Below are 26,122 nucleotides of genomic sequence, written 5' to 3'. Positions count from 1 at the left end.
CATCATTTCTATTGATCAAAGCAGATCTCCGCTGATGCCGGTCGAGTTCTGTAGTCGAGGATAAGACGGCTACAGTTATCAAAACCAGTGAGCAAAGAAATGCGCAGAGCACCAGCCATCTGCTGATGAAGTTAACAACACAGTTGGCTGTGAGGAGTTCAGGCACTGACAGTGTTGTACATGAGAACTGAAAAGATGGACAGAAGTGACGAATGAAATTTACAGTCTCATGGTGAGTGGGTTATTACCACCTCATATCTTTGACAAGGTTATTTCTTCTGGAAAATTCTGCTGTTGTTTCAGAGGAAGTTTCATTTACACGACGTGCAAACATATCTGTTTCCATTAGCATTTAGCTTTGGTTGCTTTACGACCTGGACAGGTCGCCAGTCCATCGCAGGGCCAACAGAGACAAACAACTACTCACGCTCGCTCCTATTAAAAAAGTGAGTAATTAACCTAACATGCATGTCTTTAGACGATGGGAGGAAGCCGGAGCACCTGGAGAGAACCCACGCATACATGCAAACTCAACATAGTTCTACTGTTTGAGCCACTGTTCGAACCCCCCCAGCCAAGGCTCGAACCTGTGACGCCGCAGTGCTAACCACCACGCCACCGTGCAGTCGTATCAAATAAATTAATAAATAAAATTATCACTATTTAACACTTCCACCACCTTCAGTAAGTCCAGCTGCAGGTCTCTGTGGTCTTGGAACATCCAGATTCTGGGATTTCGCTCATTCCTCAAAGCAAAACTGCTCCAGCTTTTTCAGGTTGGGTGTTTTCTGTCGGTGCGCAGCAGGCTTAATTGTGAAGTGAATTGGACTGAAGCCTGTACTTTGATAAGACTCTGGCGCATTTAAGCCCCTCAAGTCTTTCCTTAGCAGGGGGATAAAGTATTGTTGTCCTGTTGGAATGTGAACCTCTGAGTCTCAAATCTCTGGAAGACTGAAACAGGACTAGAATTTCCCTGCATTTAGCATCTTTTATCATATCTCTCTATCCCTTTTCATCCATGCTAAATAAAAAAATCCCCTCAGCATTCTGCTGCCACCACCATGCTTCACTGTGGCGCTGATGTTCTCTGGGGAGATGAAGGGTGGGTCATACATAGTGCTGTCTTTGATGTCTAGAAAATTCAGATTTACTCTAATCTAACCAGAAAACCTCTCTTTTTCAGGCCACTCTCCCATGAAGCCCAGCTCTGTAGTGTCTAGCTTATGGACTGATCCAGCAGTCTCTACAATGGAGCCAACGGCAAAGTTTTGGTCCCTTTAGTTGCACTTTTGATCTGAATGAACATCCAATTGAAATTAAAGTGCATCATGCAAACACCTCAGCTGATCCGATCACTGAAACACAGGGAGGTTAGATGACGTATTTTCCGTCATGTAAACACATAACTGATCGGATCACTTTATACAATATCGAGATATAAGATTAAGATCATATCACCCAGCCCTATTTTGTTGCCCTTCTAATTAATACCCTAACTCTGGTTTCTGAGTTTTGGTGGACAGCCCTCTCTATGCAGGTTTATTATGGTGCCATATTCCTTTCATTTTGACCATGGTGGATTTAATGGTACTAAGTGGGTTTTGATTATTTTTGTTTTTTTAATAATTACAAATAAACCAATTTGTACTTTGTCTCTGAGCAGTTTGAAGAGCTTCTTGCCTTCATGGTGTTTCAGGTGCTGGGGCCTTTCAGAAGAGGTATAGTTGTACCAAAATGATGTGATATTTTTTACCATCAAAACTTCCTTTGTAGTGTTTTGCTTTTTAAATCTCACATAAAAAGCAGTCAGATAGTAACCCGACAGGAACTTTAAATAAACAAGTTAATTAAATGGGATTATCAGTACAGTCAAGACTTAGGAAACCAATGATGACAACCTTCTGGATTTTAAAGTTAGAAAATGGTTCATGTGTTTATAAACTGGTGAGATGATCCATTTGCTGCCAGACTGCTCTGCAGAAAGTATGAAAATGTGCAGTTTTAGAGTAAATCTCCAAAACTTTTAAAGCACATTTGCATAATGTGGAGAATACAATCTTCTGGAGCCGTGTTATTTATCTGTTGGAGCTTCGGAACTAATCAAAGTTGGGTCAGACTGCTGCATAATATCCATCCACTCTGCATCCTTAAACACTATCAAGACCCAAAAATAACATTTTCTTTATTGTGGTGCAAAGAAAAAAATGAAAAGTCCACAGGAAAAGACGAGTCTTGATTGAGAAAAAAATATTCCTGTGAGCTAGAGTAGAGTTAAAATGATGATGATGAGGAGGGAAGGTCAGTGAACGAGGGACATTTATGAAGAAAAAGAGTAGTAGTTGGTGCTAGCAGAAAAAGTGAGTGGGCAGAAGCTGGTCCAGAGTTTGATTTTTTCTCTCTTTTCTGGACTTTGGACCATTTAGCTAAACAGAGAAACTGAATCATGAGCTGGAAATATTCGTCTCTCCGGGCAGCCTAGCTGCTGCAAACACAGATCCTCGGTATCAACACCACAGGCTAAAAACAATAAATATGCACCAAAAATATTAAATAAATCATTATTTGCTCCTATGTAAACTACTTCTTGAATATGTATTATTTATTGTGACGTGTGCTGCTGACCTCTTGGCCAGGTCACCCTTGAAAATGAGATCTTGAGCTCAAAGGGTTTTTATATCTGGTAAAAATAAAGGTTAATAATTCACCAAGTCAAGCTGTAGAAAGTTATTTATCAGCAAATTTCGCTGTGCAGCAACCAGCAGGTGATAACTGCAGCGAAACTGATTGTTTTGTCAACGCTTTATGTAAGATGTGTTGGCGAAACCTGCTCTCCAGTGTGGTGTTGTAGAGCCACGATTCCTCTGGCTGGAAAAAGGAACAACGTTCTCACCCTCCCACACCAACTCCTGCATTCCTCCCACTGTTTGCTGCCGACCCTTCGGGTCAACCAAACCCAAGCCTACGTTCCTTCGGCTGCTCTCTCTGGAGACACTCTTCCTCCACCTCCTCTTACCTCTTGTTTTACTTCTGAAGCATCTCACCAAACAGCCACACGTTTTATTTTTACTTCTACCTCCTCAGGATGAGATTTTCTTTTTATCTTTGGTTCCACAGCTCACAGAACCACACCAATGAGATTCTGTGCATTTGATGCTACAGCTGCTCACAAGTCACCATCTACACAAGTAAGGCTGATTCAGCATTTTTTCTAAAGCATATCTGATCAAATCCAGTTCTTTTATACTGCATTTAAACTGTTTTCACGGGGGTCTGGCATGTAAGCTGTGGACACTATGGGTGACACTCTTTAGGCATTATCACCATTTAATTCAATCACAATTCAGAGGACTGTGATGCGATCAGAAAACGATTATTGATTCATCTTCTTTCCTGTGTGACTACTTGACTGCTACTACTTTCCAAGTAGAAACATGTGGTTTCTCATATTACCACTACAAACAACAAGGAAGAAAATTGGTTTATGTACTGGTTAATAAAGGTTAATGAACTCCTGTTTCCGCCACATTAAAAGAAAACATGGAGCTGCATCAGATCATGCCAGTCGTGGGTTGATCATATTGCTATCAGAACTTTTACTGCTTTCTTCCACATCTGACCCATTTCTCCCAGCCAGAGCTGCCTGTTGTCCTACATGCGTGTAGGTTTTGGTTTCGTTGAACCAAATAAAGTACAGTAAGCAGGATATTTGGCTATAGAAGAACACAGTTTTTTTTATAATACACAGCAATGCAAATGCAGTAAAGTAGAAACAGAGTGTGTTACATCAAACAGAGACGTGATGGACAAAAACACATTAAGATTAAATCTACTGTTGTAGTGACAATAAATGATGTAAAAGCTGTCTGAGCAGTGGCGATGTGGACGACCACATTTTCTTCCTCACTACTAAGCTGTGTGCAGATTGATCTCTTTGGTCATTCTCCAAAAAAATTTCTTTGACAAATTAAATATTTCTCTCACTTTCTGGACCTTTGGTTGTCTTGTTTCATCAGAACCTCTGTTTTCTTGGTTGGAGTGTTCATGGCTCCAACACCAAGGTCCGGATTCATTAAACAGAACACAGAGCAGGGACTCCAGGAAAATAGTGAGCTTCCTTGCAGGTATGTACAAACCAAAGACAACTAATCCTACTGGTAATGACACAAGTGTTGCTAAACAAACTTGTAAACAGCTGATTTTACAAGAGTGCAGTTAAAAATGTGGGTTTTTTGTTCATTCTGGAAAAAAGTTACATGCAAATTATGACAATGGGCAATTAAAAATCCTAAATCAACACAGTTAAAGCTAAACACGGCTGCTCATCTTTTGCCAACAGCACAAAAATAATCATGTAGAACAAAATGTTTTCTCTGAAAATTCCCCAAAAAACAGCTGATAATCTCACAGCTTCGTATGAATGTCAGAATCAATATCACAGTTGTGGGTGCATGACCACCAGGTTTATCGCGCTAATGTCAGAGTTGTCTGTTGAGAAACAGCTCATGGAAAAAGACAGGTGACTAATGCTGGAAAAATCAAAGACATGCTGGAGATGTGCAGGGAAAATCTATAAAGGCAAATAAAGCAAAAACACAAGTGGTAAAAATGAACCTGCAGCTCTTAAAGTTCTTATGATTCATTTTACTTTCAGTAAAACAATTCTTTGATTTAGCTGTTTGCAAGACAGAAGAAAGTGAGTTAGTGTATGGGGAGTGAATGCATCGTTAGACGACAAGGAAGAAGAGGAGGTCGGCTCCTTCACTCACCCTGGGCTGCCAGTTCTCATACTGCTTCTGCAGGTTGGCCCCGATGGTCTCCAGAGCTTTTTGTGGACTCATCGATAGAGGATCTAGCCAGAAAACATATAAACACAGCAATCTCACTCAAACAATGCAGATAAATGTCATACCAAATGTAGATTAAAGCTCTATCATACAAAGGTGAAGCCATATGAGAACAGATCCAGAAATGCTGCCGTCTTCTCTGGACCAAAGCTCATTTAAAATGGTCAGATGTGATCAGACCAATGAAAATGTGAAATTCTTTCTGGAAAGCATGGACATCATGCCCTGCAGACTAAAGAGGAGAGGGAGCATCCAGCTTGTTATCAGTGGACAGGTGAAAAGCTGCATCTCTGATGGGATGGGGCTGCATTAGTGCCTATGGTGTGGGCAGCTTCCACATATGTGAAGCTCTATCAATGCTGAAAAGTACATTTCAGAGCAACATCTGCTTCCATCCAGACAACATCTCTTTCAGGGAAGAGCTTGCAAATTTCAGAAAGTGAATGCTGAACCACATCCTGCATCCATCACAACAGCATGGCGTCACAGGAGAAGAGTCCGGCTGCTGAACTGGCCTGCCTGCAGTCCAGGAGCTTCATTTCCAAAGCTGGCGTAGGAACAAAAACCAACATACGCCAATTACAGTCAACCGTCGGGCTTTATAAAAACCACATTTGGCAGGCAAATGTCCCGACCTCCACGGCAACTCTGACCCTGCCTTACACACAATATCTGGAGTATTAATATCAAATGTGCCTCTTTATTCATTTTTGCAAACAGCTTTAATATATAACGTGATGTGAAAGGTAATATTTGATTTTACACAAATGTCTCACATCATTTCATTGATTTTATTCTGGGCCGTTGGTGTCGCAGTTTCCTGTTTGTCCAGATTTTGTGCGTACAGCAGGGTTAGAGTTGCTGTAGAGGTAGGGACATTCTCCCACTAAGTTTGGATTTTATAAATCCCAAAGGTTTACTATAACTGGTCCCAGATCTTTCACCAGTAGAAAACATTTGGAGCATCATTAAAGCAAAAGTTCAGAATTGAAGATCCAGGACCGTAGACCAGCTAGAATCCTGCATCAGACCAGAACGGGACAACATTCCTCTCCTAAATCTCCAGCAACTGGTCTCCTCACTCCCCAGATGTCCACAGACAGTTGTTAAAAGAGGAAGGGATGCAACACAATACTAAACATCCCCCTGGAACAATATTTTTCATGAAATGGTAAAACATCTATGTTTGAACATCTGATATGTTAAGTTGTATTGGAAATAAAATATGGATTTCTAAGATTTACAAATAAATTATTTTTCATTTACATTTTACACAGTGTCCCAAATTCTTTTTCAAACTGGGCTTTCTTCTTTGAATTTTTTTTTTTTTATAAATATATAACCAGAAAATAATAATTACATTTTTTCCACCCAAAACACTAAATAATTTTTTAATAAATCAAGAACCCCTATAAAAAAATTCTAAATCAAACACAACACAGAAGATCTTTTGTTTTTCTGTTGGATAAAAATGTTGCAGTTTCTGAAGGTGCATGTCACAAAAACACACATCAGATCTACGGAAAGGCAGATGTAAGCTCTATATTTGGCTCAAGCACGCAGAAAATTAAACACTGCGGTGCATTTTAGGATGTTGCCTCTCCCTTCTTCATCTAAAATTCCCAAGTCATATCAGGAACCATGTGGCAAGCGTGCACCATGACACTGTCCTCAGGAGCCTTAGAGAAAGTTTGTGAAACTTTAAGAGCTGTGCTCCGACTTTGATGAGCTTTCCTGACTCCAACTGGTCCCAGGGGAGCTAAACAATGGTTCTAAGGTTCCCAGTCAATGGATTCGGCTCTTTTGGTTTTTGTTCTGTTATCCTGTGTGGTCCTGGTGGGGGTTTGCTGCATCAACCTTATGTGAAAGATGCCTTATGAAATGATCTCCCATGGGAAAAAACTGAAAATATCCATAAGTACTGCAAAGCAAAGGCTTGGGTTTTGATGTCTAGTAAAAGTTCGCATAAGTGCAGAAAAAAATAAACTGCTTTAACTACCTGATGTCCACACAAGATTTCCATCTAAGCACATCATCAGCAGAGGTATAAATCACAAGTTTGATCAGGATAAAGCATGATTTCAAATCCTGAGTGCAGAATCTTTGATCACTGAATCCATGTATCGATACAGACTGACGTATTTCACTTTAATGTTTCAGTACTTTATTGTTCTTTGTTATTCTTCTCAGCACCTTCAGGGCTCCAGAATGCGACCAAACAGTCGCATTTTGCGACTAAAATGTGAGACAGTGCGAGTGAATTTTTCATGTACTCGCGCAATGGCGACCAATACATTTGCCGGTATTTTTCTTGTAGTAGTTATAACTGAATTAATTTTGTCGCTAACAAACTTCTGCTCCCCTCTTCAGTCCAATAAGTCACAGTAATGCGCAAATTAGCTGCTTGTTTGTCGACTCAAACTAACTTCAATACGAGAAAAGGAGCCAGTGTGCCAGTGTGCGTGTGAGCGGGGACGAACGACCACTGTGATTGGCTTATGTGTGGAAAGAGGCGGGTCTTGGGGGAATTTATTTTTCCTCAGTGTTGCCAACTTAGTGACTTTGTCGCTGTAGTCAGTGAGTTTTCAGACCCCTCTGGTGACTTTTTTTTTTAAAGACTAACGACAAATCTAGCGAGTTTTTCTGGTATTATTGGGAGACTTTTGGAGACTGACGTGAATGAACGTAGTTTATCTTCCCAATGAGGAGCGGGTGCTGTGCAGACCCTCTCATACGAGGCCTGGTCTTCTCGGAGCATCAGCAGCAGCTGCATTCAGAGCAGACGACGTTCAGCTCTGTTTCATGACCAGGCTGAAAATGAAACGTACAAAGCTGCTGCTGGATGATCATCCGCTGGCTTACCGTCAGATAGTAATATCTATTTATGAAGAGTGTGAACAAAAATATTTAAAAAATTAAAAGTGTTGTGAAATGTGAAAGACTCCTAATAAAAAAACAAAATACACTTGAAAAACATCTAAAAAAAATATTGACAGAATTTTTATTTAATTTAATGTGTAACTAAATGATGTAAAATTAAAGAGAAAGACCTCTAAAAGTAGTGGTTTCACACAAGTAAAATTGTAAAAGGCACAATACAGAGAAAAGAAATTAGATTTATCAGTGAAATGTGATCTGATGTTTTTTAAGTACTGGTCTATTTTATTTTCATGCTTAGTGTGTGTGTGTGTGTGTGTGTGTGTGTGTGTGTGTGTGTGTGTGTGTGTGTGTGTGTGTGTGTGGATTTACTCACCTATCCAGCACTCCAGTCGGGCACAGGGGGAGGTCTTGACCACATCAGGAGGGTCTACCCCCACATTGAGACACAACACCAGGGCTACACTCACAGTCTTCATCTGGAGAAGGACACAGAACAAAACATCCTCAACACTAATCAAAACACACTACTTCATGCGTTGGAGAAAACACGTTACTATCTAGATTTGTCTTGGGATTTTTTCCAGTAACCGCATTCTGCTGCTGTTGGCCACTGATGCTCCAGCGAAGGTCAAGTGTCTTGTCGAAGAAAACTCAACAGTAATTACACAGAGAGCAGTTGTTCCCTCCCACATCCTGCACATCTGATCCAAAGATCCCACAACAACTAACATTAACAGTTCAGCTCCATGGAGAAATAAAGCTGGAGTCGTTGCACAGATCATGCTGCAGATGTGAATAAGTCTCATCGTATGTTCTTTGAATGCAGAGCCAACTGGGACCAGTAAGTGTCAAAATATACAAGCAGAACAACAGCTGAAGACTGACATCAGCTCAGGTGAGGACCTTCAGCATGAAAACACAGAAGCAGGAGGTGAGCAACAAGAAAAACAGACCAAGTAAAAAGAACAAGCATCGATCTGAGTTATGTGGCAAGTCCTGACGAACAAACAAGGCTGATAAGGCAGCGCTGGCATCCTACAGTGCAAATTAAACATTGAACTACCAGTAAGCCATCACTGCTTCTTACTTGTCACAGCCTCAAACCCTTACCCCTCTGTTTCACAGCAGACATCCAACCTTCCAGCATTGCTTCATCCTGTAGCTCTGATAAGTAGGGTCAATTCACAGGATGGAGAAACCTGTTGTATTCATTCTTAAAGACAAACTACAGAACTTGCAATTTTCCTAGAGACGTGCCCCCAGTTGTCAGCTAATTCGGCATCCATCCAGCCAGCTACAGATGGTCTCATCTTGACTCTTGAGCCGTCCCTTTCTCACTTTCTTTTCCTCTCTTTGTCCAATAATCTCTTCTTGTGTTTTTTTGCTGTATCAGCCATGGTGCATGTTCAAAACGGCCAGCGTGTTCATGTCTGGTTGCTATTATTCTATTTTACAGTCATTTAGCAGACGCTCATGTGAAGCCAAACTCAGCTGCAAGGTCAAACGCCACCCTGAATGAAAAAGTTCTATATTTTGGTTTCTCAGCCTCGGGACGCTGCTGGGCAGCGGCAGTTCCAGAAATGTGCATGCCCAATGTCACTGTGCCAACAAACAAGTCCGAAGCACAGAGTTTTAAGGTCAGAAAGTTACGTAATGCGTCTTTAACCACAGATATAAATAATTTCTGCTGCTGAATAAGTCTAAGTAGACTCATGTGAACCTCTTCTATTCATCAGTCCAGGATTTCCCAACAAATATAAAATATTTGGGCAGGAATATAAAAAGAAAACAATCAGCAAAAGGCTTCAATTCAGACAACAAAACTGCTCTGAAATAGCCTTTTCTTACTGAACATGCTGATTTTCACAATGCCAGCAAAAGCTGAGCAGCTAAAATTAAAGCTAATGAGACGAAACCGCCGTCAAACTGTCTTTTATGAAAAAAGTAGTGCTATGTCACTTCCTGACCTTAAAAATATGCAAAGAATTTAAAACTGCAGTTCCTGGTACTGAATGACCATTTTCAGAAATGTAATGCATCAACAGACCCCAGCTTATAAACACAGAGAAGTTTCTAAGTTGGTTTCCTTTAAAATACACCACAGACTGGCTCACCTCAAAGCACCCATCAGTTTCACTAAATAAAATTAGGGATTTACACACTTTCTATTTTATTTACACTAAACCTCAGTCCAGAAACCTGAGCTCCTTCATTTTTGGTTTAAATGCAAAAAGTGAAGTCTCTGTAACCAGGCCCAGTTTCAGGGGGAAAGTTAAGGCTAAATGCTCTAAGTTATGTTGTGATCACATAGTTTTAAGTTAGAATAAAATAAAATTAATTAATCCAATCATAACTGACCTACAAAATTGTCACCAGCTGTACTAAAAATGAAGTTGTAACTCCAACTTTGTCTTTTCAAAGTGACGATAAATGAAATAACTTCATGGTGAGAACAATGAACATCCTTTTTGTGGCTTCCAGTTTCTGATTAAACCATCATATCAGAGATCCACCGCAAATAAGCTACAAGCTGTATCTGTGAACCTGGTGTAAGGAAACCTAGTGAGAGCATCAATAGAAGTTTTAACCCTTTATGTAACAAAATGAAACCAAAAGTACACACAAAGAATATATATATATATATATATATATATATATATATATATATATATATATATATATATATATATATTCCTCTACAAAACAAATCTTTACCAAATGGTACAAAAACTGGCAGACTGTACTCAAATTATCCAGAAAAAGTTTATATTTTGTTGACAAGCAAAACTTGTAGTAAAACCTAAATTTGCAAATAGCAGAGCTGAGTTAATCAAGAGGAGCTTAAACTCGAACCTTCTACTGTTTCTGGAAACACTGTGCATCTGCAACCTTCCTCCAACCTATCACTTCCTCTAATCTGCCCTTTTGTTGTTGTTATTTTGATGTTAAAATTAAAATTTTTGTTATATGTTTATCAAGATCCCCTAAATTCTCAGCTCTTTTTCCAGAAGTAAAGCATGCAGTAGAGAGCTGTTTCCAAGCATAAAAGATGCTGCAATCATAAGAAAATCATGGTTTCTTATTTGACGATAAAAGACGTTTACCTTCATCTTCATTACAACCATTTCACTTCCTCAAATAAAAGTCTAAACTAGTATGAACTGAGTTTAAAGCAGTGTAGTGGTGCTACATACAGCCGACATCTTTTACGCCTAAATCATCATCCAAACATATCAGTCTCAGAGCTTTTCAATGCAAACCTTTCATGCACATCCAAAGCCTGACTGCTGCACTGTCTTTGAGCCTTGCTGCTCTTGTTGTAAGTTACATAAAGGCAGATGCACTACTGAGCAAGCAGTGGCTGTAGCGCTGAAGCAGTCCGTGTATAATGAAGAGAAGGCACTGTTCATGACACCAAAGCTGCTACTGAGTCCCACGTGGTCGTGTCAAACTTTACAGGAAGACCAACAAGCTGCCAGAAGATCTCTGAGTGAAACTGGTCTTAATAAGAAGCTTGATTTCTCTCTGAGACCACGAGTCAGCAGGACGGCTGTTTGCTGCTTGACCGGAGATAAAGAGTGCATTCACACCAGGAAAGTCTGCTAGACTCGGTCCGATTGGAGACTCGGTTCAGTTTGGCGGTGCTATATTCTTCTGGACCGACACCAGTGGTACGCTCAGGCTGACTCTCTGTCAGAGGCAACACTGCACCAATTACTGAAGGAGAAGACGAGGCAAATAACAAAGAAAGCTGGTTCATCTATCGGTTAATGCAGGATGACTTTGGTTTCTACCACATAACAGCTAGCAGACTTAGGTTGATCATATTTTTTTTATTCTAATCAGAGACCGAATGCCAAAGAAAATGGATGAAAATAAATTATAAATATATGCGCTGATTAGTAAATACGTCTTTTTAGGGCTGCAACGATTAGTCGACAATAAAAATAGTCGACAACGAATTTACCCGTAGACCACTGTCGGCAAAAAAAAAAAAAAAAAAAAAAAAAAAACCTACAAATCATCATTTTTACTCTCTCTGCTGAGAGCTGCACATGTGCAATAAAGTCCGGCAGGGGAAAAATATGGCGACCAACCAGGGAACAAAACGACAGCAGAGGACGTCAAAAGTCTGGGATTAACTTACAAACTAAACTAAATACATGTGAGATTTGTAAAGCGGACCTTGTGTACCACGGAAGTACGTCTGCAATGCTCGAACATTAAAGAGGAGGAACGTCGGACTTACTCAACAACCTCATGCAAGATTTCAAAGCTGAAAGTGAAATAAGATCCATTTAATAATTATGAGATACATAATCCGATTGGTCGACTAGTCGTTTTGTTAATCAATGACTAATCGACCATCAGAATGGTCATTAGTTGCAGCCCTACTTCTTTCCACTCCTTTTTTGAACTTCTTTACATTATGATTTGATGATGCAATGTTATCATTCTTTTTTCTTTTTCATTATTTATTTATTCATTTTTTTGTATATAGTTGTCTCTTTTGTTTGTTTGAAATAAATAAATTCATTCATTCAAAAAAAGCTGCTTTATGTACAAACTGGTTATTAATTACTCCCGAACTCCTGCTGCAAGCCTGCGGTTCGGTCCCATGAACTCGTGAAGGTGAACATCCTCGTGGGAAAGTGGTACATCATAGAACGAACTTCATCTCTCTTCACGTACTGTACCTTAGTTTGTAAACTAAATCACCTCTTGCTCTGTCCAAATGCATTCAGTATGTGTTTAAGATGTAGCGTGCCGATGTAGTAAGAATTGGCTCTGATTAAAAAAATAAATAAATAAAAACTGGTGAGCCTGAAGGTTGGTCAGTGGTGTTAATAACCAGCTGCCTCGGACATAACTTACATCTCCTAGTTTAAATGATTATAGTAAATTAAATAAAAAGTGATGCATTTTAATTATTAAAGATTCAGCAGGTGGATTTGGCGGTCGCAGGTGAATTGGACATGTATGGAGTGATATTTTATGCAATCAAGGAAACATATTTGGCGAAGGTGTTTAATGTGAATGTGTGTCCAGTCTATTGCACCAATGGTTTTAGTTAGACCAGCAACAGAATTAAATCTTGTTTTGCCTGCAACTTGTTCTTCAAAGAATGAAATAAATAAAAATAACTTAATTTTCCCCTAAGGGAAATTATGTTAGGACACAACCTGCAAAATTTTGCTAAATATTTTAATATAACAAAACTATTTAGAAATGGCCAGAAGATTTTCTAAAAATCTCAAAAAAACATTATTGTATTTTATTATTTTTATTATTGTATTTTAATTAACCAAACAGTGGAAAAATACAATTGCTGTTCAAACATGTCAAATATTCGTAACCACACTTGTGTTCTTAGGATAAGAAGAAATCCAAGATTTTAAGATTTTTATGAATTATGAAATCTTCGTAAAACATTCGTAAGAAGGACTTCAGAACACATTTGTTTGTAGGATGGTTGGTGAACTAAATTACTCGTGTTAACCTTGTTTCTCTGCCGGCATGACTGCCTTTCAACTTGTTCACACGTAACACTGACATGTAGGTCATGAGAAAACTGCCAGGTGACCTTTTGCAGGTAGTGTTAGATAGTGTAATGTAGACCCACAGAGCGCCGGCCGTGGGTTATGTGACACCCCGGGGCTGAGCAGGGTTAGGAGGGCGGCTGGTGCAAAACTAATTAATGCACCCTGTGTTTTCCCACCAGCTGAGTAAAAGGTCAGTGTGCTAGTGGGACTCAGTTGGGCTAGATTTGACATGTACATGCATCCTCGCATCCACTGGTAGACTACATCACATCACTTCAATCATTTCCACCTCATCTGTTCACATCTGGTCCATTTCCTGCCTGTATGGTGTGTGTCATGAAGCAATCCTCACAAACAGGAAACAAGGTGACATTAAGGTTCTCTGCACGGAAACACAGCTGTATTCACTCAATACCGGTTACTATGGAAAACTCAGAGACAGATGTATTATAGATGTTGAACTTTGTTCTTCAGCTGATTTACAGTTTGCAAACAAACAATCAGTTAAGATGCAAACAAGTTGTCAGGAATATTGTTCCCCCACAAAGGATTTATTACGAGGCACCAAACATGAGGCATGATAGCGCTTTATAAAGCCCGATTAAAGTTTTGATCAAACTCTCATATAGTAACTCTTCTTAACTCTTCAAAAGTAAATTCTTTTAAACATAAACAGTGATGACCAAGTTAGTCTGGAAGCACTTTAGTCCATTTAGTTAACGGAACGATGCAGACCAATGTTATCCAACATCAGCTTGACCCTGGAATGACTGACTAAGGGATCCGTTAGTGGATATTTATACCTTTAAAGTGCCACTAATTCCCAACAGGCACTGGTTCCAGTATGAAACATCTATGCCTTCAAGAGATTCCCCATTCAAGAAAACATGATATTCCCTCACAAACTGATAACACAGTAAATTTCTTTTGAGTTATTATCTCGTTAGCTTGAGACACTCCATTTGACTACTTAACTGGTGGCCCTTCTAGACCCTTTTCCAGCCTTGATCTGTCTCTGTTTTTGGATTAATAAAGAATTAATAAAGTAAAAACCAGCAAATTCATAGAGATAACTTTTATCAATAATAATAACTAAATAAATTTGCCTCAGATGTTCTTCTTAAGCAGGGAACCAAATTACAAGCAAACTCAAACTCCTGAACAATATTGGTTTGATGATTGATGTCATTATCAGCATGTTCATTACATTCATAATCTAATAACCCTGGATGTATATTACCAGAATCATCCGGAGGGGCTGCACTGCTTCCAAACCCATTCATGTCTTTGTGTTTTGCAACATGAGAAAGAAGATGTGCTGCAATGACCTGGGCGACATCCAATCAGAAGGAATCTGGTAAATGTCTACAAATCACCCACCTCAGGCAAAATGCCAGACATTTTTAGAGTGATGGCTCCTCAGTGTTGGTTCTCACCTTGTGAGTATTGATGCCACAGCTTCCAACAGGCTGTCAGCCTGAAGTAAACCTGGGAACGGTTGTAACTGTGCAGCTCCTGGAGGAAGTTAGCCTCTCTCTTAGCGCTTATCTAAACTGTTTGTTGTGGCCAAAATGCATCGTAATCTCGTTCTTCAGTGCATCTATGATGTTATGTTGAATGATAATAAAGGAATCTATCTATCTATCTATCTATCTATCTGTCTGAACTCATCTTGCCTTGATGGCATTATGAATCAACACTTTCTTAACCTTCTCCATCTCCTCCTCCTCCTATTTATTTTAAGCAACCCCACAAATACAAATCTTTTATACAACCACGCAAATCCTTCGGTTTTCTTTTTGATTTTATGTTGCTTTCAGCTTTGTAGACTGTGACTGTGATGAAGATGGCAATTCGAAATTATTTAAATGAAACATACAACATGTAAAAGCAGCAAGTGCAACATAGAAATACATAAAATACAATCAGAAGATGTTACATTGGAAATAAAATTGTACAATTGATCTTTCTTTTTTTTAAAAAGGAGTTAAATAAAAAATCATTTATATATTTTGTATAATATTACTGATTATTGTCAAAATATACAAACCCATTGTCCATGTAAAGATTCACTGAGTTGTCTCTCTAAGACATTTCAATATTCTTAGATAAATGTTCCATTCAGTGATTGGTAAATTCAGTGGAGTTGGAAGGAATGGCATCTAAAAATCTGTTTACGGCCCCGTGTACTATCGTAACCCTGCTCTGAAACTGACACATCACCCATACACACTGGAAAGAAAGAAAGAAGTAGAAAGTGTACCAGGGCTTCTTCTGTTGCCAGATCTTAAACTCAGTGTGGTTTCATGGGATGCACTTTAAAGATTTTCACTTCCTTCAACCTTCAAAGAACTGGAGGCTTTCCTTCAAGAATCATCTCATGTCCCCCGACACACAGCTCAGGACCTAAATGATGGAAAAGTCGATGAGGAGGAACGCTGTTTGGAAGGCAGAGGATGACCAGACTGTGTTATCTGCTGAGTACTATAGTTTTTTTTTTTCTTTAATGTGATTCCAGACAATGTTTCTCTCCTTCGAAGAAAGGTAAGGTGCAACTACATCCTGTGTACATCAAAAAAAAAAAAAAAAATTTTGATCATGATATATTTTTTCATATTGTCTGATCTCAATTTTTAACAAAAAATTTTAATACTGCCAGTTTTCATATATCTAATATATCTAATATCTAATATATCTAATATCAGTTTTTAATATATCTAATATTAATATATATAATATATAATAATATATAATATAATAATATATAATTTAAGCAAATTAAATAAGATCACTATCAGAATCTTCATAAGTAAAAAGGATAAAGTGTTTTTTGGCTTCTGATTACCATTGTAAGCATATGCATCTCTTCATCGCAGATAAAGGACAGACATGCATGCATGCATACATACATACATCAACAGCAGGGCTCGAAAGACCACGCGTGTGTATTTCTGGGTATCACCGCTAATTTCCTGAACCAATCTAATTCACAACAGCGTGATTAGATTAGAATAAATCCAATTCAATATCTATTAATTTACAGAGACAGATATTTATGTAACAGCACCAGTTTTTCTTGAAAATTAAAGAAATTCTCTGATACCTATTTTTGGTGCAACATTTTTGCCATGTGCAGCAGTGCAGTTTCCTCAAACATGTATTTCGAACTCTGAACAGGAAGAACAAGAGCAGGTTTGCCCTTTAAAATACACATGACATGGCAGTACGCTTCGAAGAAATACCACAGTGCAGTCTGCAGGAAGAGGAAAGCTAAAATGTCAAGGAAAACCAGAAAATGTAAGGTCTTTCCCATTTTTGTGTTAACATGGACAAACATTCCTTTTTTAAAACAAGAAAAATGCATATTTTAGTTAATAGTCAAGTTCCTGAAGACAAGACACAGCCGTGACTTCACACTTGTGTTAATCATGATTACAACTAAGTGACTCTGGACAGCAAGACAATTAAAATCCTATTAAAAACAGCCCTGATTATATGATTTTTTTCCATCAAGCATCTGACGCAGGTAATTTATAAAACATCTGATGCTCATTAACATAAGAATAATGCAGATAAATGTGAGATGTTTTGCAGTGCAAGTGGCATTTGGGTATGACAGCACACAGATGTGCTCCACATTATTCTCACTGATTTATCTGCTTGTTTTTATCTACATATTACTTCATATACAAAACACTGTCCTCTTATAATGGCTGGGGGTATCAGATTACATGAAACACAGCAGCAGCACAGGACCACATCTGTCCATCCATCAACATATAACATTTAGTCTGTTTGGACTCTTTAGTTTCATACGTGTAACTGAACAGGGTGCAAAATAAAATTAAAATCAGCTCTGCTGAATCAGGTATTCATGAACTCTGTAGCTGTAACCGGTAACCTGTAATTTAAAACATTACAGTGGAAATATGACACTGGATAATTAAGTTTTTTTTTTTTTTAGTTTAGTATTTTTTCAGTACATTTAGCAAACTAAATCTAATCTAAATTAATCTTTGCAAGAGCTAATAGAGCTTTGAAATTGTGCGTTTATTTGACAATGTTAGTGTCTTTTCTTATATTTGCTTATGTATTTTTATTTTATTGTCTTTGTTGTGTTATTATTTTGGTGTTCTGAGTTTGATTTTTTTTTTCCAAACATCCCCTTTATATAATGATAGACGAAACACTATTTATAACATGAGATGACATCAAAATATTAACATTAACATAAATTAAAGCTGAGATTTGAACAGCTTCACTTACCAACTGCAAGATGCAACCTGTGGACAAAACACTGAAGCCGGAAGGTTAGAACAGGTTCCTGCTTTGTCCTTGTGGTAAAAACTAAACAGTCTGGTTTTATTTATCTGATATCTGACAGCGCCTCCTTTCTCTCTACATGCTCTCCGTTTTACACACAGCATGGTTCCAACCTGATGCTCGCACACACACACACAGACATGTAAACACAGGTGGTTGTTAAATATCTCCCAGGAAGGTGAAGATGAAAACACTCGAAGAGGCACAGCTGAACAAGCTGAATCTACAGCCATTGTAGTGTATTATGGAATGGATAAAACGGATCCAACATTTTTTGTAGGTTTTAAACTTTTTTTTTTTTTTTTTTTTTTTTTTTAAACAGGAGCAAGTCTTGAGTACCAGGGCAATCGAGGCCACCACACCAGACAGGACTCCAGGTACTGGCTGTGCCAAGAGGCCCCTGAAACAATCCAGTACATAACAGCATGGTGTAGGATACAGGCAGGAAGAGAAAACATGGAACTCCAAAACCAAGCAACTGCATAGTGTAAAGAAACATATGTGCAGAATATGGACTGGAGACGCCTAGGTCACAATGAGAAACCCCTCCCAAGGTGGTGGAGAATGAGAGAGACAAGATCCTGTGGGACCTCTGTGGGTAATGTTTAGTACACATTAGTGCTGGGCGGTATACCGGTTTGCACCGAAAACCAGTTTTTATTTTTGTTATGATATGAATTGTTCATATACCGGCAACACCGGTTTAAATAGCCTAAATATGTCCGGAAAGCACCGCGGTGGTACATTGTTTCACAGGGGACGTATTTCATTGCTGCGCAGCTAAACACACATGGAACAGAGCGCAAGTAGTTGTGACGTTGATGAGCGTGATGAAAATGAACAGGGGAGCCTCTGAACCAGAAGTTGAAGATGATGACCCAGAAGAACTTTTGCCGAAAAAAGGAGCTGTGTCTATTGTCTGGAGGTACTTCGGGTTTAAAAGGTCGGATGTGAACCAGACAACAATTTACTGCAAGTGCTGTCAAGCTAAAGTTGTCGCCGGAGGTGGTAACACGAGCAATTTGCTGCATCACCTTAGCCGTAAACATGCTTTGGAGTACCAGGAGTGCATTAAACTAAAAGCAGCGTCTTCCATACCATCAGGTAAAAGTGACGCTAGAGGACAGCGAGTCAGACGTCACTTTTGGAAGCGTTTGCTAAAGGTACGCCATATGACAGAAAAAGCTAGCGGTGGATAGAGATAACGAACTCCGTAACAATTCATAAAGACATGGTTCCTATTAGCACAGTTGAAAGAGACGGATTTAGGGCTATGATAAAGACGCTTGATTCCAGATATGACATCCCAAGTCGGAAATACTTCAGTGAAATAGTGAAGTTGTACCAGGAACACAGAGGGAAGATACAAACTGAGGTGGCATCAGCCCCCCACTATTCAACCACTGCAGATTTGTGGTCAAGTCGGACAATGGAACCATATCTGATTCTTATCACAATAATATGATTAACACAGTATGCACAAGGGAAAAAAAACGTCAAATACCGTGAAACCGACATGATTTTTTAAAAATACTGTGATATAGACATTTGGTCATACCGCCCAGCACTAGTACACACACCTACATACACACCCCCACCCTTGCGCGCAGACACGCACACATGCAGACACACACCCACACACATATACTAGCTGCTGTAGTGTTTTTGTTGCTGGTCATGGTTTTTACAGTTTTTCTTCTCGCCCTATAGATGGTCTGTTGTGTTCTTTGAAGGCTTTAGGATGTTTCCTGCTTCTTTCCAGGTGAAGCAGCTGTTTATAGTTTCTCTGTTTAGCTTTGATTGCAGTTCTATCTTTCCTCTTTCTATTTACCATACCATTTTTCTCCTCTGTCCACCTTTTTCCTTCTGTTTCTTACAAGCAAAAACACATTTTAAAATAATAATAAAAATTCAAGGGGAGCCCCATAACCAAAAGGATCCTCTTGTCAGAGGAAATTTGTTCAGCACAACACGGCAGCCAGAGCAACATTCTGCTGTCATGATTGGACAAGACAGGTTAAAAAAAATAATAAATAAAAATAAACAAGAAGAGCCCCCCCACCCAGGGGAGATGGGGAGGAAATTGTTTTTGCATTGCCCCCCCTTTACATGTATTTTTGATATTTTTATATTTTTTATATAAAAAATAATACTGATAACTCATGAGTGATTAATGAAAAATAAATAGCATTGTTATGTCAAAGAAAAGCAAAGCTGGAGATTAAAACATCATAATTAGGATGAAAAATCGCTGATGTTTTCCTGCTGTGAAGCATCTTTTGACCAAGAACAAGCAGGCGATGGGATGCCGGGCTGCTTTGGTTTGTAAATGTGAGAGGAAAGCTTAAACAAAATTAGATTTTAAGATGGATATACTGGACTTCATGGATTCCGAATAATCCTGTGAAACCTTCTTCTCTGCAAGGGATAGGAAAAGAGGGATAAAAGGAGCATGTGTTGTTATGGTACTGGAATAAAAGAAAAAGTGAACAGAGAACAGAGAAGAGAATGAGATTAATTGTATATACATCCACCCCAGCTTGTGTGCAGTTTCCTGATTCAGGCATAAGCATTAAATTAGAAATCATCTTCCTCTCATTAATAACGGCACAGGACTCCGGGGAATTTTCCAGCCGTTTTCCTTCTGCACCCTTTTAAGACTCCCATTCAGCCGTCAGCACCGCTCGCTGCGTTAATCAATGGCTCTGATTAATCCATTTGTGAGGTTGGCAATAAATGTAGGTTATTAAAACAGTGACGAGCATAAATCTTTTTACAGCGTTCTTCGGCTAGCTGGCAGCAACAGGTCAAAACACTGAACCCGTAAGCGAAAAGTTCATTAAAAGGCCAAATTCAGTTATCCATCTGATCCTTTGTGGAAATTCAGCAAAGGTGTCATGGATCACAGTATGCAGCTAATGAATTAATAAATGCTAAAAAGACAGGGGGGGGGGGGGGGGGTATCCATTCATTTACACAGTTGTACAGCACACGCTAAGAAAAATATGTTCCATTTAATCAATATCATATGCAGAAAAATAATTAGGTCTGCTTGTCAATAAAATGAATCATGAATACAACTATATATATATATAATTAAAAGTTCTAAAAGTATTACTACATTTACAGAGAAAACTTTAGTTAAACTGAACTTTTTTAATGTAAGAAGGATTTAATACAGGAGACTTATTTCATAATATTACTAATAACTTTAATGTGCTTTATTTGTAAAATTATTCTCAGACGTTTAAATTTGGGCTTTACCTCTGCAGAGAGCAAACTGACTCCGAGGCCTTTGTCTGACCAGTGTGTGTAGATGAAGAACAACCAACTGATGGGTGAGTGACTAACTGAAAATAAAAGTGTAGAAGTGCATTACACAAGAGGGAAACTTCAGACTTATAGGGGTGGGACATGTTAATTACAATTAAAAATCACAAAAAAAATTCATGTGTTAAAAAATTTAACACGTTTAATCCCAGTTTGAATTCCAAACAAGGCGGAACGTTTTTCCTGCTACACTGAAAACACTGGTGCACTCATTCGAGCTAGGCTAACAACTTAGCGACTTTGGCGCTATATTTAGCGAGTTTTCAAACCTTTTTACAAATAAACAACTAGCGACAAATCTAGTGACTTCTTCTGGTGTTATTGGAGACTTTTGTGGATTGACATGAAAGCATGACAGCACATACTTCTCAATGAGCGCTGGGTGCTGCCTCAGGCCCCTCCCACCTGTAGTGCAGGTGAGTTTCAGAACAGGAGAAAACCTGAACGTTTCGGGAACTTAAGTCAAGACCAAAAATGCTTGTCTGCAAAACATTGCTTACTAATTACTGTTTACCTTCATGCTCAATGAAACTGCATCATTACTGCAGTAATCACAACAATCCAGAGATGATGCAAACCGAGAAGGTTGTGTGTAAGAAAATTCCTGGGAAGAGGGGGAAAAAAATCCAATGAAACTATAAAATATAAATGCCTTAGAAGCATACATAATTTAAGTCCCTTCAAAGCCAGTGTGAGAGCAGCATTCAGGATCCTGCTCAATGACACTTCAGCCAGCTGGGAACTTGCTTTGATGTGTTGCTCTCAGGGAAAATCCACAAGACTCACAACAGTGCTGCTGCTGCAGCTCAACATCAACATAAAATCACTAGTATGTCATTATTTTCACTACAAAGCAAATATATTGTGCTCTCATGGCTCCATGACTGGAAGTCCATATGCTGCCTAATGAACTACACACACTGATTGAATTCAACTAATGATACAACACAGACCACCAGCCTTACCTCCACATTATTACAAAGGGCTTCTAACTTATTGATTTCATTATTCTGTGGCAGAGAAACACACCAGGCAACATGTGTGAAAACAAGCTCAGAGGGAGGTCAGAGAATTTAAATACATCTCGTTGTGTGTGAGCCACAACCGTTCATAGAGAAGAAAGTTGCACATCAACTGGCAACGACTGCAGGCTGAATCATTCACAGACAATTTCTTTTATGTGACATAACAGATAAAATCCAATTCCACTGAAGACTAAAGAAGGAAAAACTGGACTGACTGAGCTATTTATTAGCCCAGAACCACAAGTGGCAAGGTGTAAATCACAACTTTGATCACAATACATTATTATCGATTCAGTGGATGTTGATTAAATGTATGTTGATGTCATCATTTCTGCCGATTCTGTTCATAACCTTTCTGGACAGAATCTCTAGGCGCAGCCGAGGTGTTGAGGGGATCTGGTTCGGTGGCCTCAGGATTGGGTCTCTGCTCTTTGCGGATGATGTGGTTCTGTTGGCTTCATCGGGCCGTGATCTTCAGCTCTCACTGGAGCGATTCGCAGCCGAGTGTGAAGCGGCTGGGATGAGAATCAACACCTCCAAATCCGAGACCATGGTCCTCAGCCGGAAAAGGGTGGAGTGCCTTCTTCGGGTTGGCAATAAAATCCTCCCCCAAGTGGAGGAGTTCACGATTCTGGGGCCTTGTTCACGAGTGAGGGAAGGATGGAGCGGGAGATCGACAGGCGGATCGATGCGGCGGTGAGCTGGTGAATGTGGCCGGGGAGAGGGAAGTATGGGTTTCCCTGCTTAGGCAGCTTCCCCTATGACCCATCTCCGGATAAGCGGCAGACAATGGATGGATGGATGGCTCATTTCTGCCACAAAATTATTTTGATTTAATTTGATTTTCAGATAATATCACAGCTGATTCATATCAAATCACAAAGAGCAACTAAAATATCAAAATATTCTATTCCTGAGCTCAGTCAGACATTAAAATGAAAAATATCCCTGCGGACGAGCCTATACTGGCAAAACTTACAAACTATGAAAAAGCAGAATTTCTGAAAAACAGAAGTGCCAGTGGCTAACCATTTCCATCTCACGTAGCACAGTTTCTTCTTTGCATTATATTGGTATTAGGAATGTTCTCATACCATTCTCTCCTACTGCAGGTCTGACAGCTCAGTGAAGGAATACTTCCACTAATAAACTCTGCAAGCTGCAAATGACAATACAAACAAAAACAATCTCCTGTGTGTCCTAGAAATCTTTCTGACAAACAATGATATGATATCTATATTTGAATCCAGCTGTCATCTGACTGGACTCTACAACACAGCACTCACAAAGCACATCTGAAAGCTGTTATCATGATTCCACTTGGCAGGTGCAGCAACCGCGGACACACATACGCTTCACGGAAAGTGGCGCCACACAAACAGTTGAGCACAACAGCAAGTATTCAACTCAATAGCTGCCATCGGCTCAACAGGGAAATAAACACAACACTGACCAATGGCCCGAGTAATAGAACAACCTCCCTCTGCTCCTCTTCTTCTCCGGTGTGTGTGTGTGTGTGTGTGTGTGTTTGAAATCTCTGATTTCCCGCAGTGGGAATCATTTAAGGTCTAGTCATAAGCATGCTGCTGCTTTCACCAGGCTTAACTTTCTGCATATCAACTCAACGAATATCCAGACGGCTGCAAGTTGTGACCGTCACCTTAAATCAGTCACAGCACAAAAAGGCTTCACATCTTCTATCATCAAGTTAAAGAGTGCATAAAGATCAAATTACAGACCATTTATCAGATTAGAGCATGTTACAATATTTCTACCCTTTGGGGTACTTGAAGACACTCCAGGGGGTACAAAAACATTGTTCTTTTATATCTTTCTTACTTAATAGTTCTGCATTTTCTTTGTATTATTACAGAAAATAAACTAAATACAAAGTTAGATGGCTGCAGTGCTTTTTTATAAAGATTATCTTTAAAAAAAAATTTTTGAACACCAACAAAGATTTAAATCAATACGAAAATCTTTCTTTTATATCAAAGAAAAGCTAGTCCATCTGAGTCCAGCGTTCTAACAGGCTAACAAACACAGATCTACTAAATAAAAACAGTCTGAGCAAATAAAAAATGCCACACAGTAGATTCAGCATGAATTTCTGATAGCAACACCAATTTCAGTCCGCCTTTATTAACTCTTAAATCAACAACAGCCTCACATTTAACAGCGTCCTTATTCCCCTGCAGCTCCAAACCTCAGCGGCTCGGCAGTTTAATTCGAGTCGTATCGAACAGCAGCTCAGTGTTACATTTACATTTGGGTGGATTTCTATAATAGGTGAAGAGTTTGCGAGGGTTATATATGACTATGCGACATTTGCCATCATTATAATGTTAGCAGTCTGTAGCCGAGAGGTGATGAATTAACCAGGCTGGTGGCACTGCAGCGGATCAAACGACAGCTTTATGAGAGCTGAGACGCTCTGTGGTCATTGAAGAGGGAAAGCTTTGAGGTTCCCCCTCAAAATGTAACACAAGTTGCCTCCAGCAGGATGAAATGAACTGGCACAGAGCTAAAGATGCAGGTGGCCAATGATTTGCCACCATGTCCTGGTTGTTCAAAGAGTGATGTCCTTTCAAAGCACACTGCACTTCATTTGTCTTTTTAAGTGATTGAAATTTTGAGAACTCTAACTGCACATGTGGATAGCTGACCCACTTCAGGCCCCGTCCTTCATCCAAGACTTACACTAGAAGACATCCTGATCGCTGTCCCTGTACTGTGTGATAAATGTGAAGGTGTGGCTGCAGCTGCTGATCTTAGTTTAGCATAAAGACTGAGGCTCTGTCCAAAGAGACAAAGACAATGTGATAACAAACAGATAACCAGTGATCTTCTGAGCTTTTGGACTTTGCTTCAGTTGAACAGAAACCAACAGATTTCTTAGTTTCAGGCTTTCCAACCAGAAAGCAGATATACAAACAAACATGCCAAACATTTTCTTTCAGCTTGACGTGAAATCCTTTAGAATGATTATTAAATGTTTACTGACTTGAGCTATGATAAATTTTCACATTTCAAATATACTCAGAGGTCCATTTTTACCAATTTCCTAATGACACATCCCATAAATGAATAAACGACAAATTACAACCCACTGAAAACTAACCAGTCGTGCAAAGTTTTGATCCAACTTTCATTTAGCTTCCAATCAGCCAGACTGTCAAGTCATCTTATAAAATAGTCTTCAGCAGTAGTTCTCCAGGCTTTCTAAAGGCCTTCTGTGGCTTTTCTTTAGACATGTAACCATAAAAAGACTCAAGCAATGAACCAGTGTTGTGTCAACAGAGAAGAGATAAATTAGCAAAGAACCAGTTTTAAATGGGATCTTTAGGCTCTTTGTTACTAGCAGCCTGTCACAGAGACACAGCATTAATTCTCATTTCTTTAGTTGCATCTACAAAAAAAATATTACAGACATCAGATTGCCAGACAGAAAATATTATTTTGCAGCAACCTGGCATATCTCAGCCTTGCATGTCCTTCCATCCATGAGGAAACTGGACAAGTGGAGGACAAAAGTGTCAGGATAAAAATATATATATATATATTTACAGCACATGTACAGGATTTAAAAGTGATGTCTTTAAGAAATCAGAACAAATCCAGCAAAGACTGGAACCAGGATCTGGGAGGCGCATCTGGACCTTCAGTTGATCCATCTACTGTTGGTTGAAACCTCATCAGAAATGGTCTGCATGGACGGTGGCTGTCAAGAAGCCATTCTTAACCACTTCATGAGACCTATTTTTCCTGCCTCCTGTCCAAAACGGCATACCCACAATAAATGAAGTATATCTTAACAACTACAAGGGCTGTATGTATGATCTTAAAGTAAAGCTGAGATGTGTGAGATTATTATAGATATGTCAGAATCAGATATGTGTTACTGTGTCAGAGTAGATTCACCTGAAATACAGTAGAAAATGTAGAATAAAGCAAGTTTCTTTAAATGAAAACCAGAGAATAGCAGCGCAATTCATCTAGGAATGAGTAATGTCTGATGAAAATCTAAACAAGTGAACCTGAGCAATTTTACAGGTGGTTTACTAGAGGTGTTTCACAGGTAAATGTCTCAGGAAGCCATCAGCAGACGTAGAAAATCGACAAAGAGTACAAACCTGTTGTTTTTAAATGTGCTTATAAATCAAGTTGACTTGATTTT

The 26,122-nt window shown here is 39.1% G+C and overlaps 1 protein-coding gene across 5 annotated transcripts in view; it reads right to left on the bottom strand.

Annotated features, from left to right (window-relative positions):
• rptor (regulatory associated protein of MTOR, complex 1) overlaps positions 1-26,122 on the bottom strand; it is a 206,159-nt gene that overhangs the window by 176,347 nt on the left and 3,690 nt on the right. For all 5 annotated transcript variants that reach the window (XM_041982370.1, XM_041982373.1, XM_041982371.1 and 2 more), the window contains exons 3-4: positions 8,098-8,200; positions 4,767-4,849 (exon numbers count right to left, since the gene is read on the bottom strand). In XM_041982370.1, coding sequence (XP_041838304.1) covers positions 4,767-4,849; positions 8,098-8,200 — 186 coding nt within the window. The remainder of the gene's footprint in view (positions 1-4,766; positions 4,850-8,097; positions 8,201-26,122) is intronic.

This window comes from Melanotaenia boesemani, chromosome 4 (assembly GCF_017639745.1).
Source record: "Melanotaenia boesemani isolate fMelBoe1 chromosome 4, fMelBoe1.pri, whole genome shotgun sequence".
In the NCBI taxonomy this organism is placed as follows: domain Eukaryota; kingdom Metazoa; phylum Chordata; class Actinopteri; order Atheriniformes; family Melanotaeniidae; genus Melanotaenia; species Melanotaenia boesemani.
This window is presented reverse-complemented; position numbering and strand designations above follow the sequence as displayed.